The sequence below is a fragment of the Falco rusticolus genome, chromosome 12, assembly GCF_015220075.1.
Source record: "Falco rusticolus isolate bFalRus1 chromosome 12, bFalRus1.pri, whole genome shotgun sequence".
NCBI classification, from domain to species: Eukaryota; Metazoa; Chordata; class Aves; order Falconiformes; family Falconidae; genus Falco; species Falco rusticolus.
Window position 1 is genome coordinate 21,226,624 of NC_051198.1, and position 17,339 is coordinate 21,243,962.

General features: G+C 35.2%; 1 protein-coding gene across 5 annotated transcripts in view; it reads left to right on the forward strand.

Annotated features, from left to right (window-relative positions):
- Positions 1-17,339, forward strand: part of SYT14 (synaptotagmin 14) — a 93,908-nt gene that overhangs the window by 16,049 nt on the left and 60,520 nt on the right. For 3 of the 5 annotated variants that reach the window (XM_037405910.1, XM_037405911.1, XM_037405912.1), the window contains exon 3: positions 12,046-12,210. In XM_037405910.1, coding sequence (XP_037261807.1) covers positions 12,046-12,210 — 165 coding nt within the window. Of the gene's footprint in view, positions 1-12,045; positions 12,211-13,163; positions 14,450-17,339 lie in introns of all 5 variants that reach the window. The other 2 variants (XM_037405906.1, XM_037405909.1) reach the window with 1 other exon arrangement.

Genomic DNA, 17,339 nt, shown 5'->3' on the forward strand with positions numbered 1-17,339 from the left:
CATGAAGAGGGAAAAACAAGCAAGCATGTGTCTTGTATCAATAATGCACAGGAAAACTTTCCGGTTTCAAGTGATGGAATGTAATTAGAATTTATATGGCGTTTATACAACTTGAAGAAAAACTGTTGCTGGTAATTAACACACTCCTAAATTGTCTTTTTCTTGCCTGCCCATTCATTTTTGCCAGCAAAGTAGGTACCTTGGTGTATCAGATGATGAAATGTGGAAAGGGACCAGAAAGGTCTGCTGGGCTATGTGTGACCACACTGTTTGGCTCAAATTCTTTAATGAAAATATCTTGCCTATATATGAAGTCATAAATGTAAATACAAAACCCAAAGCTTAAAAAGGAAGCATCTGCTCTAAGAATATTCAGCTGTTAAAATGAAAATAATTGGAAACTTCACATTTTTTGTAAATTTTGCATTTCTCAGATTAGTCAGAAGTATGGCTAAAAAAAGGTTTTGGTTTTTTTTTATGTTTGTTATCTTCAGGTTTTTAGGTACTCTAGGCTGCAATATTGGGACTGCAAACAGTTGTGTTTACATTTAAAACAGTTGTGTTTTCATTCAAAAGCATCATTAAAGCATTTTTGATGTTAACAATGCTTCCACTGAAATAAATAAAACTAATTAGGTTGGTAGATTTATCTGAAGCTTTCTAAGACTCAAAGATTTGCAAGTACAGTTGTAATGCTTATTCAACATCTGAGATTATCTGAACTCTAGTGTAAATATGATACCACGACAGTATCAATACAGAACTCACAATTGCTTGGTTAGCAACTCTCTAGCACAGGGCCTGCTCCCCTGTCATATGGTGGTGTTATAGCTCCACAGTTGCCCAAGATACACTGTGGTGGGTCCACTTCTAGTATGCACAAGAAAGCTCACAGTATTTTTATAGTGTTTTGCATGTTCAGTTTCCTTTCAGCAGATTCATACATTTTTGAGAAGAATCTGCAGAGAGCTGATAGGGAGTAAGATGACTGACAGGTTTTTCTGGAAAGCCTTGGAAACTAATTTGTATGTGTTTTTAAATAGAGGCTGCTTCTAAATGCATAAATATGGGGTTTGAGTGTCCTGAAAATGTGCTGTTTTGTGGCACACAAAATTAGATGTTATGTAACATCTAATAGCTGCAAAATACAGAATAAGTCACCTTGCAGCTGCACAAGAACTGTAAAGAAGTATCATCAGTTACAGACTTTTGGTAATAACAGCACTGGAATTTGTGACTCCTGTGTTTAACATAGGTAAATGTTAGTTGAACTGTTTGTGTGATTTTGTATTTACACATTGTTGAATTGAAAAAGGAAAAAGATACTTTTGCTTTTATTATAAATGAACTTCTTGTTTACTTCTATTATTTAATGCAAGTTTGTTTTATGTACACAGACATACTCAAAATCTTACTTCTTGTCTGACAATACAAATTGAATATTTGGCTAAGGAAAGAAGAGTCCTGTTTAGTTTATTTAGTAGTGACTGAGTCACTTAATTCAGTGACTTAGGGTTCTTGACAGTAGAAGGTGACAGACAGGGGTTTCCTGAAATTACCCAGTTAAAGGATTGCCTTTTTGCTGGCTGTTTTCCTAACACAGAGATGTTTTTGAGAGAATCATGGGAGTTGTGTTAAGTTGTTCCTTTGGTTATTTGCTATGTGTATAACAGAATTTAGGGAAATTGAGATCAGAGTTCAGAAAACTATATCTTACTTCGGCTATGTAGTTGCACTGTAGCTAGGCTGCTAGTCTAACGTGGCTTTTGTTAGATGTACTAATATTTTAATTAAGGGTGTCTTCAGGTTCTGTTTGTATAGATGAGACAGACTTGTGATGAGTGTGTACTATACTGAGTTGTAACTGAACAAACCCCCTCTAATATATTCTGATATGTGTAATACTGTATGACATGAAAGTGACATTAAAGAACAAAATGTATGGTCATATTATTTTTAGGTCTCTTTCACCTTTTGTTGTTTATGTATTTTTGAGGTGAAGCAAAATGGTACTTCTAACTCAGCATTGTATTTTTTAATTAATTCATGGATATGTGGATTGAGTATCTGAGTAAGGTTCAAGTTGCACAGATTTTTAAAAATTATCTTTTAGCCCTTTTTTCTTTTGCAAGCTGTTCTTTCTATTGTTGTGGCAGTCTCGCAAACAAAGGAAATTATTCAGCAAACTGCCTTTGTGACTAATAATGGAACAGAAGTGCTCTTTAATATGCAAAAGAAGGAAGTTGCAAAGAGACAATGTCTTTAGCTGACAATGAAAAATGTCACTTGTAATAAAATTTTGAAAAGATAAGAAGGTATGAATTCTTGTTTTGTCAGAATATGTTTTAAGTAGAGCCATGTCCTCTTTAATGTGCTGGTCAACTATCCTTATCCATTTGCATGTATCTGAATGTTAAGTTGCCGACTGCATTTAATTCAAATGGAAAAAATTCATACTTATTCATGAGTTTCATTTTACAAGTAGAAACATTATTTTATTCAAAGTCAACTGAGTCTGATACTCAAATTATATTACAGTTTTTATGATAGTGAACACTAAGTAAGGGCCTCTGAAAAAGAAACAAAATAATTTTCCCCTTTTTCCTCTGCTCTGGTTTTTCATCAAGCGAAAGGTGATACCACAGGTGGTGGCAAATTTCTTTAAATTAGGTAACCTCACACTAATGTAAAATATCATACGTTGTTTCTACTCATTTAAGGGTTAAGATGTGGACAGTGCAAAGTAAAGTGCATTTTCTCTTTTTACAGAGATACAAATAAAAACTTCATTAAAAAGTATACACAATTAAAGCTACTTTTATAATGTAATCGATGTGTTCATATTTGTGCTGTAGTTAATTTTAAATAGACAAACAGATATTTTTTTTCCAGGCTAGAAGAAATTTTGTGTCCTTAACCCCATGAGTGCTAAACTTAATAAATCTGGGAGATACTATCCAAGTATGGCTACGTATTTAAAAAATGAAAGTAATAATGTTAGAATTAACAACACCAGAATATATACTAAGTTTTGCACTCTGTTGGAAAGCTAATCTGTATACATTTTGGACTAGAGAAAATAAGGAGTAAATATTTTTTCTTTGAGATTATTGATGCCCATGCAGGAAGCAATGTTTACTTTCTGTGTGTTCTCCTGTGTTTAGAGTCTGCTGGAAAACAGCAGCTACTGGGGGTCACGTAATTCCAACTCTCACAGTAACTCTTCTTCCATAGCGAGTTTTGTGTTTAAGAACTTCGCTATATCCAAACTGGCATTTCTTCACTTAAAATGTTTGTATAATCGCTTTTACTCCGGAGTACGATACACTTTGCTATGTAGCTCAGTTAATGACTGCGCTGTTCAGAAATCTGAATCCTGGATAGTCTCACACTTTGTTGTTAATTGTAGTGGCTGATAGGAAAAATGTGGTTTTAAAAGATTTTTTATTACATTTTTTTTCCCCCAGTAGTGGAGAGTTACATCATAGTAGCTATGAAGTTTTGCAAGTCTCTAGACCCCTACAGGTCTTTAAAACTTTTGCACTGGCGGGATTATTCGAGTGCCATTAAAAAATCTATAATCACTGCTGTTCCCTTACCCACTGTGTGGAGAATACAGTCGTGTAATATGCTATGTAATTGCAACAGATTATTGGGATTTGGGGGTGATCAAGATGATTCCATGATCTATGTCTATTCCAAGTAGCAATGCAATGCTTCCTTTGCTGTTTCTTTTCAGAGATTTCCGTTGTGAGATGGGACTTAATAGGAGATGAATTCCATGTTAGAGAGAAAAGGCACTGAGGGACTGGTAAAGCAGCAGGGGTGGCAGGCAGACAACTTCCGCAGCCCATGAGGATTTAGGAATGAAAAGATTTCTGTCAAAAGTTTAAATCTCCATCTCAGACTATGGCTTCTGTTATTCCTAAATTCTTTCTTAGAACAGTGATGTTTTGAGCCCAGGGTCCTTTCTTTCCTGTAATTAAATTTATCTCCAGAAGACAGGTTTTTTTCAGCGTAGTATTTTAAAAGGAAAGGAATTCTGTAAAAGACAATCTGCAGAGGCAATACGAGAGTTGCTGCTAAGTGTTTTTGTACAGTTCTGTATGTGACTAGTTAACTTGCTGAACCAAGTCTTTATTAATAGACACTATAATTTATGAAGTATATTGAACTTTATTTGATGTAAATATTTAGTCAATTAATTTCATTGCTCAAAATAAAATTAAATAAATTGATTTTTAAAATTAGAATACATTCTAAACTTTCTTCCTATGTGAAGGAAGCCCTGGAATCTAGATATTAAAACATATTTTTTTCATATTAGTCCTAATTAGGTGTTAGGAAAATGAGGGGAAAAAGAAGTTCTGATTTAGCTCTGTAGCTGTGCAGATTATCCTTCAGCCAGTGTGAAGTGACATAAACCAAATGGTAAAAATTTGCTATTATTCCTGATAACGTTCCACTGGAATAAAAGTGACAGTGGAGTTAGACCAGTGTAGCTGACATCATACAGTAATTCCAGTAAATTTTTTCATGTAAACAAGCACATTTATTTTTTACTTAATGTTAGGTATCTGACATTTTTTTATAAATTAACCTTTAAATGGCATCATGTATCACTTCAGATAATGTAAGCTTTCTGTTTTCCCTAGTGTTACTTTGAAAGGTTTATGTATAGAACTTTTAAAGGATGTTGTTATTCCAAATAGAAAGTTAAACAAACACTTTCATCCTGATTTCATCCTGTCGGTCATTCAAAGCTTCTGAAAGGGTCATGTTAGTTAGTAATTTTATTATTTGGGAAATTCAATTGTCATTTCAGGTTTATGTTCATTTTTAGATGACTTCCATGTTAAAATTGCATGTCACGGTACTATACTCAATATAGATACTTCAGATGTTTGAAACACAGGTAGCTCATGTTGCATGTGCTTGTAATTTGTACCAGAGAACGTGTAAACGTGCTGTATAACAATGTGCAAGATGCAGGAGAAACAAACACATAGTAAAGAACATCGTAAGACTAGCAGTGTATATTAAAACAATAAGCTGACAAATGTAGCCATCAGCAGTGGGCTAAGTGAAGAAGTCTGTGCTGCAGATGAAAGGCAAAATACAGATTTGAGTTGAAGGGGGTAGCATCTTTATACAGAAAGGCTTCAGTTTTAATGTTACCTAAATTTAGCTAAAAAATTAAAAACATTAACAGAGGAGATTTAATTCTGTTTTAAGTTGAACTAAAACATTTTTCCTAATGCTTGTTTTGGCAAAACATAGAAGAAATAGGTACATTTGTAGAAAGGAATTACATAGCCCCAATGTTTTAGATGAGAGAAAGGAGAAAGATGAATACAAAATAAAAGAGGAAGCATAGGAAATAGTTTTGGAATTTTGTCTTTTGACACTTTTAGTAAAACTTTGAGAGGGAATTCAGAATTCATTGTCACTGACTTTTAGCAGAAACATCAGCTAGTCGGTTTTTGTGGTGAAGTTGCTTCTGTTTGTTATATGGGAAACTATTCTATAGTAATGTCAGCTGCCACATAGAGTTTGTCTTGCTTGTAAAACAGTGCAGGTAGTCAAGAATTTAATTTTTTTAGTCTTTTAACACAATGCTGGATAAAATATTGCCCCCTGTAGGTGTAGCATTTTGTCTAGGTAAACTAGGTTCTATTCAGTTGTGATTGCTTCTTCAACTACTCCATCAAACAGGAAGATAGTAATTCAGCTAAATTAATGTGGAACTTTGTGTATTGAGTCTACCTTGTCAAAGAAAAGCTGTTTAGAAAGAGCAAAAAATCTTACTTAACCTTCAAGTACAATTACTTACTTTTAGAGTAACTATAATAACCTATGGAATCAGTCATAAAAGAAACACATGTAAACTGACACATACGAAAATACAGTTCTTATTCCTGTAAGCAGTCAGACCAAAGTATTTTAATTCTGAGCTGACTCTGAGGTATAGATTTGTTTGGTTGCTTTTTTTCTGTTATGACATAAGTTGTCTGTAAGAGATAAATATATGCTGTTTGGAGGTAAGTAATTCAAGCATGAAGAAAAGGCAATCAAGGCATGAATCTTATTTTTTGGTTCACTAACCTGTTCAGCTTTCTGAAAACATGTTAGTTTCTTATGCAAGTCAGAAAGTTGGTATGAAGCGATGAGTAGCAAAGAATAGCATTTGGGTGAAAATATTTTTGAGTTGGACAACACAGGTTATTTTCATGTAAAGTCAGGACGTAATGGTGTAAAAAATAATAACAGTAAATAATTATTCTTCAGGAGTAAATACAAAACAACAGGCCTGTTTATTTAAAAGAATTTTAAAGGCTAAAATAGATCAAGTTGTAAAAAAATTTAAACAAAACAAGTTATAAATAAAAACAAGCATACCTTCTTCATTTCATATGTTTTTGTGCTAGGATCTTAAAGGTAATTGAGGTTCTTTTGGCTCATACCCCCTAGTTACTTAATTTGTGCACAGAAGAGATAGTATTGCTTTTGTAAATGAATAATTCAAACATCACTAAGATAATGCTGTGGCTTTGTATATTGCTAGCTAAGTGAGCATTATGATGTGGAGCGTGCGAGCTCTGAAAATAATTGACTGGATATTAAATGTAATTGGGGGTAGGTACATATTAAAAACATTAAAAGCCTTTTAGTATGAGGATTTTTGTTGTTTTGGTGATATTTATTTGGAGATGTCATTATTTTCTGAAGAGTTTGAAATGCCTTTTGGAAAAGAAAATATGTCGAATAATAGGGAAATTTTTCTTTGAGAAAGATGCTAATTTGGTATCTAAGATGAAAAGATGGTAAGTTTCTGTGTTATAATAATTCTAATTCTAGTGATGATGATAATAAAAGTGAATTAAAATGATGATGATGTAATACTTCTGTAATGAGTATAACTTTCTCTGCCATTTCTGTAGCTAGCAATTCAGTTAGTCTTAATAACATTGTAGTAAGACATTTGTTCTTTTAATATTTCTTAAACTGTTGTATTATGAATTTAAAAAAATCATTTTTTAAAGAACTGAGGATAATTATGATATTTATGGAAGTAGGAAGTTTGATTTGGAAATATGACTATGGGAAAATATTGCCTTTCTACTAGTTTGTGATGGTAGAGGAAACCATTGGGAATCTCTGGGGAGTTTTAAAAATGCTTTTCATGGTACAATTAATGTCCAAACCAATTGGAATTTATGACAATGTGGTTTGAATCAAAATAATTCTGGTGCTGAATGTGGCAGAGATGTATTTCATATGCAAAAAACCCCCATTTTTTTTCTGTGTACAAAGTATAACTGCTTGACGCTTCAGCTATGAGAAACTAATTGAAGGATTAATGTGATGTATAAAACCTTTTTTTGGTAGATGGGAATCTGTACATGTTTACATGTGGACTATTGAAATACAGTTTTGGGGTTTTTTTTGTGGCTTTATAATAATACATTAGAGGATTTAAACTTGGTAATATGCTTTATCTGTGAACAAGCATTGTAAGATTCTTTACATAGATGCAAACTGATAAGGAAATAGAATTTTCAAGTCCTATGTTCACACTGAATTACATAAATAATTAATTAGTCTCGCTGCAGCTAAAGTTTCATTCTTTTTGTAAGGTATCAGCCAGTGGTTTTTTTTTACTCCAGAAGGATGTCATCAGATACTGTGTTTCCATAGAGAACGATACAGTTTGCATACAGTGCCTTTTTTAGCTAATTAGTATCTAGGAAGTACTGGAGAAAAAATTCAAAAGCATTGTGCTTTCCAGTTACTTTTAGATTGCGGTTAACTTCCTTAAGCATCTATTTCGATGGCCCAAAGCAGCTTTGATTCCTGAACAATATAAGCATAAGTAAAAAAATAAAAATAAAAGTTTAAACCTAGTTTTAAAAGATCAAGTGTGCAATACTTGAAAGCATACTTTTCTCTGAAGATGCTGTACAGTTAATCTATCTTATTAAAAGAAAACACTGTCCTTTATGGTGAATCACAGAATGATTGGAATTCAGTTCAGTCTCCTGCTCAAAGCAGTGTTGACACTGAATTCAGGCAAAGTTCCGCAGGACAGCCTGCTCCAGTAATAAAGCAGTTATCCTCATAAGTAAACTTCTGTGGTCTCTTTATCTCTCTAGTCTTCCTAGACTCTCATCTTTTTCTGCCTTTGCCTTCCAACTTGTTCTGTGTACTCTATCCCCATGTTGCACCTTCGTAACTCATACTTCCCATTTCCTCACCGGACATCATTAACTTGTGCCTAATTGCCACCTTCCACTTCACTCTCGCTTTATTGGTTCCTGCGTCCTGGTGAATTGCAGTTTCTTCTTCCTGCCTTTCCTGCCGCTGCTGTTGTGTTTGATAGGTGTTAGAACTGGAAGCTATAGAAGAATGAAAATGTTCTGCTCTTGGCCCAGTTTCTAGTCTCATTTGGGGGTCAGGATCAATAGTTCAAAGAAAACTGGATGTTGTGCCAATAGCCCCAGACATTTTCAGTTATCCATATGCAGTCTTGGGAGGGGACATACCTTCTGCCAGCAGAGCCTTGGGAGATTTCATCTGTTAAACTTTGAGGTTAAAAATGAAAATACACAAACTGAGGCTTTTGTCAAATCTCTCGGAACTTTCCCATATTTAGGAAGGTTCCATGAAAATGGTAAATGGAAGCCTGAAAAATTATAAATGAACACTTGACATGCCCAGTTTTCCTTGCTCTTAATCAGGGAACACTAGGGTGGTTTTTTTTTTAATAAATTGGTCACCACTATAGTGGTATTTTTTTTTTTTCTTCATTTCATTCTTGGTCATGGCTGAACTATTATTTTTTAACTGAAAACCAAACAAAATCCTTCAGCGTGAGGCAGAATTGCCATAAACTTCAGCTGTAACAAGTGATTTCAATGAAATGATGAGTAATTCCAGGCAGACTTCTTAAGGGAGTATCAGGTAATCTTAGTAGGGTGTGCAACCAAGGTCTTTCATGAGCAAAAGAATGTGTTGGTTTTTTTTTTTTTTTTCTTCTATTTGTTCATGATAATGAAAATACTTCAAAAAGAGTTTTAGCTTCCTTTCCTCTCTGGTCCAGAATAGAATTCCACTTTTCTCACCTTGTTGCTCTGCTTGATGCAGCAGGATGGCTCATCTTAAAGGTTTGATGAGGAACTCTGTTACTCCATGGGTCTTTGTATTTCTGTTATACTGTCTGAAATTGAAAATACCAATTGCCTGCTCCTCCCTGTTGCACCCTTTTCTTCTGGCCCTGTTGAGAAGTTATACTGTGTTCTCATAGGTTTTGTTCTTTCCTGGTCTTCAGCGGGTTGGGAGGTGAAGGGTCAGACTGTGAAGGTTTCCAGTTATTTCTGGCTTTGCCTTCAGTTCTTCAGAAGACAGTGTTCCCAACTTAACTCACTTGAGATTTGCTCATGTTTTTCCTAACATTTCTAATAGAACAAGAAAAAATTAAATTCAATTTTGATATTGACTAAATAGAGGTTTAGTCTAATTGGGGTGTCTGCTTTATCCTTTTGAGACCTCTTTAGTTGCTGTTTTAGTATTTCTTTAGTAATTTTGTAATTTTGTCAGGATGGGTGGTTTGAAGTTATTGGCAGGTTCCTTTTTGTGTGCCAATTTTCAGGCACAATGTTAAGTGATCTCTTCTGGTCAGAGGTAAAAAGTGTAGCAAAAATATTTTTCACAGGTTCACATAGGTCTGGATGCCCAGCTCAAAACAGAAGTGGAAATCTGACCAATTCCTTCTAGGTGGTGGAAGGTGCATTTCTTTTGATCTTCTTTTTCCAGTTTTTAAAACACACCTGTATAATTATTTAAGAACAGCACTACAAACACAAATGTTCCCTGTCATCCCACAAAAACCAGCTGAGGAGGTTGTGTAACTGCATGTGATTCTCAGTCAGCACTTTTACATAGAAGTGTGAGCCCAGATTAACAAAGGGCATATGGAGACTCAGAGAATAATTTAATTTGGAAGGCTCCTGGGGAAGTAATTTGCAGTTCATCCCCGTGCTGAAAGCAGGGCTAACATTAAAGTTGGGTTCTGTAAGTGATCTAGGCAATCTGTTCCAGTGATAAAGCCCTTTTATTCAGGAGGTTTTTCTCCCCTCCACTCCAGCTGGAATTTTCCTTGTTGCTGCTTCGGACTGTTGCCTCTTTTCCTTCTGTATTGCATCTCTGAGAATGTGGACTCTGTTGCTAACTTTTCATTAATCCCACTCCTTTTTACATAGTGAAAGATGCCACACAGCATTATATTCCTAAAGTGAAGTGCCAAGATCTTGGCAAACGGAATTCATAAATCTGATAAATATTCATCAGTCTTTTATAAATAGGAAAAAAGTCAACCCCTAAGAATGGGATTTATGGCAGTGAGTAGAGAGATACTTAGAGTCTAGCAAAACCAGCAGGAAGACGGGGATATGTGAAACCTATCTTTCTTCCAGATGAATGCAGCCGTGTTCAGTCCTGAAAGATGCATGTGTGTGTGTGTTGAGGCCACAAAAAACACTCTTTAAGGTGTCTGTTACATCAGGGTTTTACTCTCCATCTTTAGAATGCAGGTCTGAAACATACCTGATATAAGAGGCTATAATATTTATGAAGTGATCAGCACACTACTAATAAACCAGTTAACAGATTAATTAACTAGTAAACGTACCACTGAATCGCAGTTCTATAATGCTTTACACTATTGTTGTTTGCATGCAATTATTAAATTCTATCAGTTTTTTCATATAAATTGCACCCAAATATTACTGAGTTATAGTTCTATAACCTTTCACTTTAACCTCCCACATATTTAATAACAAATTTGCTATTCTGTCACCCTTTAGCTTCTCCCCTCAAGTCTTTCAGATGTAGACCCAGTGGAGAGTCCAGTGGGCTGCCCAAGGGATTTCCCTCTGACTTGCTGGCAGCTTTAATTAATGAAGCAGGTCAGCTTCATTATAGTCTGTGGGTATCTGCACTCCGGTCAAAAGATCTGCCATCTCCTGCTTCTATAACTTGTTTATAACATTTCTTAAGTTTCTGAACTCTCTTTTTTGCTGCCCTTTTATATTCCGTCTCTCCCCACTCTCCTTTCAAATAAACAAGCAGCCCCTTAATTACTCTTTCCCCGTTTGGTCCGGTTTGCTACATTCATTTCCAGATTTCGTATTTCTAAAACCATTTCCTAGGTAATCTTGGCCTTAAATGGTATCACTGATATTACTTGGGTACTGATGGACTTGCAAGATTCCACCCCAGCAAAAGATGCCTGATACTCCCTTTCATTACCTCCTTGTATATGCAATTACATACTCTTTATTTTATACACGAAGACATGTCAGTCTACTTCAGCCTTTTTTTCTCTGCCTGGTTTTGATTAAGTATGCTTTATCTCTATTCCGCATAGCCCCTTCTTGGTTTATATGCAAGTGCCACACATACCAGCGCAAGGAACATCCTGGTTTATGTGCTTTTTCTTACTCTGTTTTTTGCTCACACAGTATCCCACTTGTCAGGGAGCAGCAAGGGCCAGCTGGTCCCTAAGGGAAGAGGGACCAGGAGGTGAGCATAACAAGGCTGGCAGAGGCAATATCCTCGTGAGCAAGGGCTCAGTCTCCCCCCAGCAGCACTGTCTCAGAGGTGGCCCTGAGTCCAGGTAGCCAAACCTCCAGCCCTTTCTAGGAAGGGGGAAAGCTCTTAGCTCCCTTCCAGTGCTTGCTCTCGCAGATGTTGCATCAAAAATTATCAGCCTTGGCATCTGCTGATAACCTCCCTGTTTTCTGCACAGACCCTGTCTTGTTGTGGGGTCCAAGAACCTCTTGCACACAATGTCAGTCCTCCCTTAGATTAGGACCAGATACTTTTCTGTCCTTTGAAAAGATGATAAAACATTAACTCAAATTTAAATGGTGTTTTTTTAGTTATATATTGCATTTATATTTGGAACTTCAATAGTATTTATTAACAATCAGTCCTGATATTATAACTTCTACAAGACTTTTTAAAATGTGTTTCTTTCTCTTTTAGTATCTCCTGAAGCAATTGGATTCCTGTCTGCAGTTGGAGTGTTCATTATTCTCATGTTGCTACTTTTCCTATATATTAATAAGAAGATCTGTTTTGAAAATGTTAGTGGTTTCCCAGATCTTGATTCAGGATACACTACAAGAAAGAATTCACAAGATAAACTTTGTAAGTATCTGAAATGGAGTGTACTAAACGTAATTATAAGATCACACGTTTTTACAGGGATATGTAGAAATACACAAGTAATCACTTGACTGAAGTGATGAAAACACAGAGTGTTGACTTTTCCCATGACTGTGCAGTATGTGGGAAGGAAGAAACATTTGTATTCACAAGGCACAGAAATTCTACAGCTATATAACTGAGGAGTTGACATTTACTTATGGGAAGATATTTCTCTTGCACTATGAGAATACTCTTGAATGTATTTCAAACGTTCCACAATTGTGTATAATTAAATCTTCTCAAGTAAATTTGTGAATGAGATTATTGGGTTTTGATTCGGCCTATTAAAATCCTCGCTGACCTTTTGGAGAAGGTCTTGCATTTACTCACCTGGAAAATAGTTTTAAAGAAGTAAAACATTAAAAACTAAAGACATCTTACCCCTGACTAACAAATTATTTCTATACTTTTTTTAATAGAACAAGGTCTTTAAGGTTAATGTAAAATGAAAAAAATTAGACCTTGAAAAAGATACTGAGGGCTGGTAAAATAATGCCTTTCTACTCTGGGGCTGTGAAAATTGTTAGTTGACTTGAGAGGAAGAGGCAGACACCAGAGAACAGAATGGGAAATTTGAGAGGTTTTCTTCCATTCTACCTCTTTAAAAGGTGCAGCTAAATTTTTGTTTTCAATTTTGCTGGAGACAGAAAATTCCTCCCCCCCACCCCCCTTCCCCCCCGGCTCCCGAAAATAAGTTGTCACCTTAATTTTCTCTTTGCTTCAGAACAAGTCTTTGTGTTCTGAAATATCTTACATTATGTAAAAGACACAAAATATTTTGGGGTGAAGAAGTCTCTATGATGGTTTTGTGCAGCTATTACATTAAAAGCTTGTTTTAGTGTGACATTGATGAAAGGACATAATTTAAATGTCTCACAACTTCTTCTTTGCAGGTTAGAGTAAAAAAACCCATATTTCCACTTCACACAATTGTCTTATTTTTGAGAATAATGAATTTTATTATGGCTAGTTGATGCTGCAGTTGCTGAAAGACTATGGTTTTGCTGGTTGATTGTGGCTTCATTTCAAGATATTTCCTTAGCTGCTTTCTTATTTTCAATGCATTTTGAATGGAAAGAGCATAGCTGCAGCTTCCCCCGGTAAATGTGTTGAGTTTGAGATAGCAAAAGCAAATAGCTCTGAAATTGAACTTGTAAGAAATGGATTTGATCTGTTTGTGAAACAGAAGACCTTTTGGTATTAAAAATTGTTGCTGAATAGGTTGGACAAATGGCGTTTTTCAGAAACCTCCACCAAAATCTGAGCCTTCCCTCTGTGTCTTCTCTGGTGGACACACTTAGCAGTGCTGTAGATGATCTGACCAGTGTTGTTGGAGAAGTTGGCTACTGTGTAGCCGATTCGGTAACAGAACAAGTAACAAGCATGATAAATGGCCTTCGTGCAGAAGATGAAAGCTCCAAAACACAGAATGATAAACCCGCGCAAAGGAGAGAGGAACAGGCACCATCATTAACTCATTCTCAGGAAATCAATATGAAAGCAAAGAGAGGTATTGCAGAACATAAAGAGGCTCGTTCTAATTTGTTAGATTTTGAACAAGAAGATAAAAGTCAAGATGGAGTATCTGACCATATCGTGGACAGAAAACAGTGCCAGTTGAAAGGCACAGGTGTTAATAATCATTTACATGATACAGAAGTACCTCAGGATCTGAAGACTGTAGGAGGACCTTCTAAAAGGGAAGCAGTAGGTGGAAATGAGTGTTTTGTAAATGATAAATTCCAGAAGGATAGTAACCCGAAAAATAATAAATTTACAGTGGAGCAATCTTTTGAGGAACAAGACAATTGCCTACATGCAGTATCAGATAATTCGAAGAGTCACTTGCATAGAAAAATCAGACCACAGTCACCTGGAGTTGATTGTAAGGATTCTGATGAAGTGCACAGTACAAATGATGTTCAAGATTTAGAAATAAAACTTGTTGAAGTACAGAAGCAAAAATTATCAGACTCCATCCTGAAGAAGATGCACAATGACCGTTCCATTTGCATTAATGAAATCAAAGAAAAGAAATCTGAAACGTTTTTTGACAGAAAAGGAAAATCTGTATCAAAGGATGAAGACAATGTGTCAACTACAATTGCAAAATCAGGTAAAAAGAAAAGCTCAAAGAAATCAGAGAGAGAGCTATGTAATAAGAAGACAGCAGGAAAAGGTGAGGAGTCTGTCAGCAAACTGCATTCTTCAACCTTTCCTGAAACTTATGATACTTCCTACTTTTTTCACCAAATTTACACATTTAATAATAGTGTTTCCTGTGGATGGAAGTAGGTGTGTTATGTCAGTGCTTCATTCTCTAATCATGTTGAAATTTCTTGGAAGTAAATTACTTTCTAAACTATTACTTAAAGTAAGTGATTAATAAATGCCTTTCCTATGTTCTAAGTCTTCTTTTTCTACATGCAGTTTTTCTTACCTTCTCTGCAGTGCCTTGTGTGGTTTCTGTTGCAAACTATGAATTAATTAATAGTGGAAATTAACACTTGTTCTGTGAAAGTGGTTTTTATTTTGCATATTTTAAAAGGATTTCATAAATGTGGTAAGATGATAAAGAGAACAAATAACTTCTGTTAAATTTACATTATAGTAGAGCTTCAGAATGTATTCCTGGGATGCGTAAGACAGTAATTTCAAGACACAAAACTCAATGAGAAGTGGCAATTAAGTGATTTGAAGTATATAAATGAATGAAGCTTGTCTTAAAGTTGTAGTCTTACAAAGAAAACCTATGAATTGTTCATGTGGATTCTGTGTGCTGTCTTCAACATCCAGTCTTAAACAATATGACAGTGGAATTGCAAGAATTGCAAGAATAGTTTGTGAGTAAGAAGTAAACCCTTGCGTTTTTATGCAATTGTTTTGCAGGCTGTTTAATGACTTTTTAGAAAACAACACAGGCTTTTCTGGAGATGCTGTTTCTGTAGAGAAATGAATGATTTTGTGATAGATTTTTAATTTTTTTTTTTTTTTTTTTACAGCGTGTGTGTTTTCCCTTATCTGAAAATTTCAGTTACTTGTTTTGTTGTTGGGTTTTTTTGTTTGTTTGGTTGGTTTTGTTTTTTTAAATTTGATTTGGGAGGTGGTTTCCATGTTTGTATGATAAACTGTGATCTTATCTATTATTTCTTCATGTAATACAATATTGGTAAAGTATATTCTCTATCACAAATGGCATTTTAGGTCCGATAGTAAGCAAGTGAATAGCTTTCAATAGGTTAATAATTACATATGACCTGTGTTAGCCAAATAAAGTTTTTAATGAGAACATGAATTCTCTTAGGCAAGTCTCCAACTAAGACATAAAAGTCAAAAGATAGGTGGCAAGGACAAGCATAAAACCCTGAGGATTTTTTTTAATGTACAGGAAGCTATTTTTTCCCCCAAGATACTGAAACAGTTTTGCATTGTTCATATAAAAAAATGTTAGCATGGATAGCTTGTGTTTTAATGTTAATGAGGTGTTTAAGTCCTCTGAAGAGGTCTTGTTGCATGACTTGTAACAATAGTATACATACTCATTCTTTTTCTTTTATGGTAGGAACTGAAATAAAAATATCTGGTATCACTGGGAATTCTGGATGCGTGCAAACAGCAGTGTATTATTAGAAGCATAACTTTCAGCACTTCTTTCAAACATGTTGCTATGATGTTTTATACTATTCTGTTCTTTATGCAGACTGATTAATTAACCTAATTTCACATTTGTGAATACATTTGTTGTAATGATAAATGATGCATCTAATATTGATGTCTGGGACTGTATTTTAGGTTTGGTATGCTCTGCTTTAATTATAGTTGTCGAAATCTGTGGAAGTTTCCTAGGTGGCAGGTTTCAACCTGTTGAGGGCCATATGAGATATAAAATTTTACTCTTGTGTACCAGCAAAGGAAGTTCCTTTTTCTGAGCAGCCTCTTGCAGTGAATCTGCTAGCCAGAATATATCCTGTTTGGTGTGATATTTTCGATAAGTGATCAGTGAAATTGAGCTTGCTTTATAACCATCCATACAACGGGAAGAACCATATCTGTTAGACTAGAATTAAAATTGATAGCCTAGATTTGAAAGATCTGGTTCCTCATTAGCAGTCTTTTAAGGCACCAGTTTTCCTATAAACACTAAATTAAGAATATATACACATTGCATGTAGAGCTGGTAGCACCATCTGCAGTAAGGTTTCCTGACATTTTCCATTTCAAGACCTTATTTTCAGTTTTCTAAAAACTGTGTGCCAAATTTGAAATACTTGGGATGAAATTTGGCATGCTTTCTGTCTGAGATCCCTTTTTAATCTTTTTTCTTCTTCTTTTTTTTTTTTTAATGTTTAAAATCTTTAGCTGTTTCCAGGAATAGAATATGGGAAAGAACATGCTGGTTATCTGTGCAAAAAATCAGTAAATTTCACATTTCCTTCACTAAGATGCTTTGGCATCTTTGTATATTGGAGTATGTACTTGAAATGTGGGAGAGCACTTTTCCCATGTCAGAGATGCCCACGTTCTTATATGAAAAAACACAAAGGCTTGACCAAGTTGTAATCTTTGGGAACTTTGCCTTTTGAAAAGGCATAGTAACCACTTTTTAGAATATAAATTCACTGACCAACCCATTTGCATTCATATGTTTCATTGTAGGGGTTGAAGAACAGAGCAGGTCTTACCCTGCTTTTGATACTTGTAGTTACTGAAGGACTCTGGAAGTTTGAACAGAATAATTGAGAGTAAATATGACTTATGTGAAGACAGAAACATCCTGAACAAATTTGACATGATGCAAGTGGTAGACTGGGATTTGAGGTAGGATGGGTGATAGCTATGGAGAGAACTGATAGCATTACGTGAAGGTGGAGGGACTAAGGTTACATGAGTAATTGATTAGGTGCAAGTAAAGAGAATTTGGGACTGAACAGACAAAGAGAATAAAGAGGAAATCCCCGTAAGAGACCAGCAGTGGGTGCTTGGAGCAGGAACCTGGAGTATGTGCCCAGGAGACAGGAACTTAGGATGTGATTCTACTCATATAAATGTAACTTTGCAAAAGATGTCTT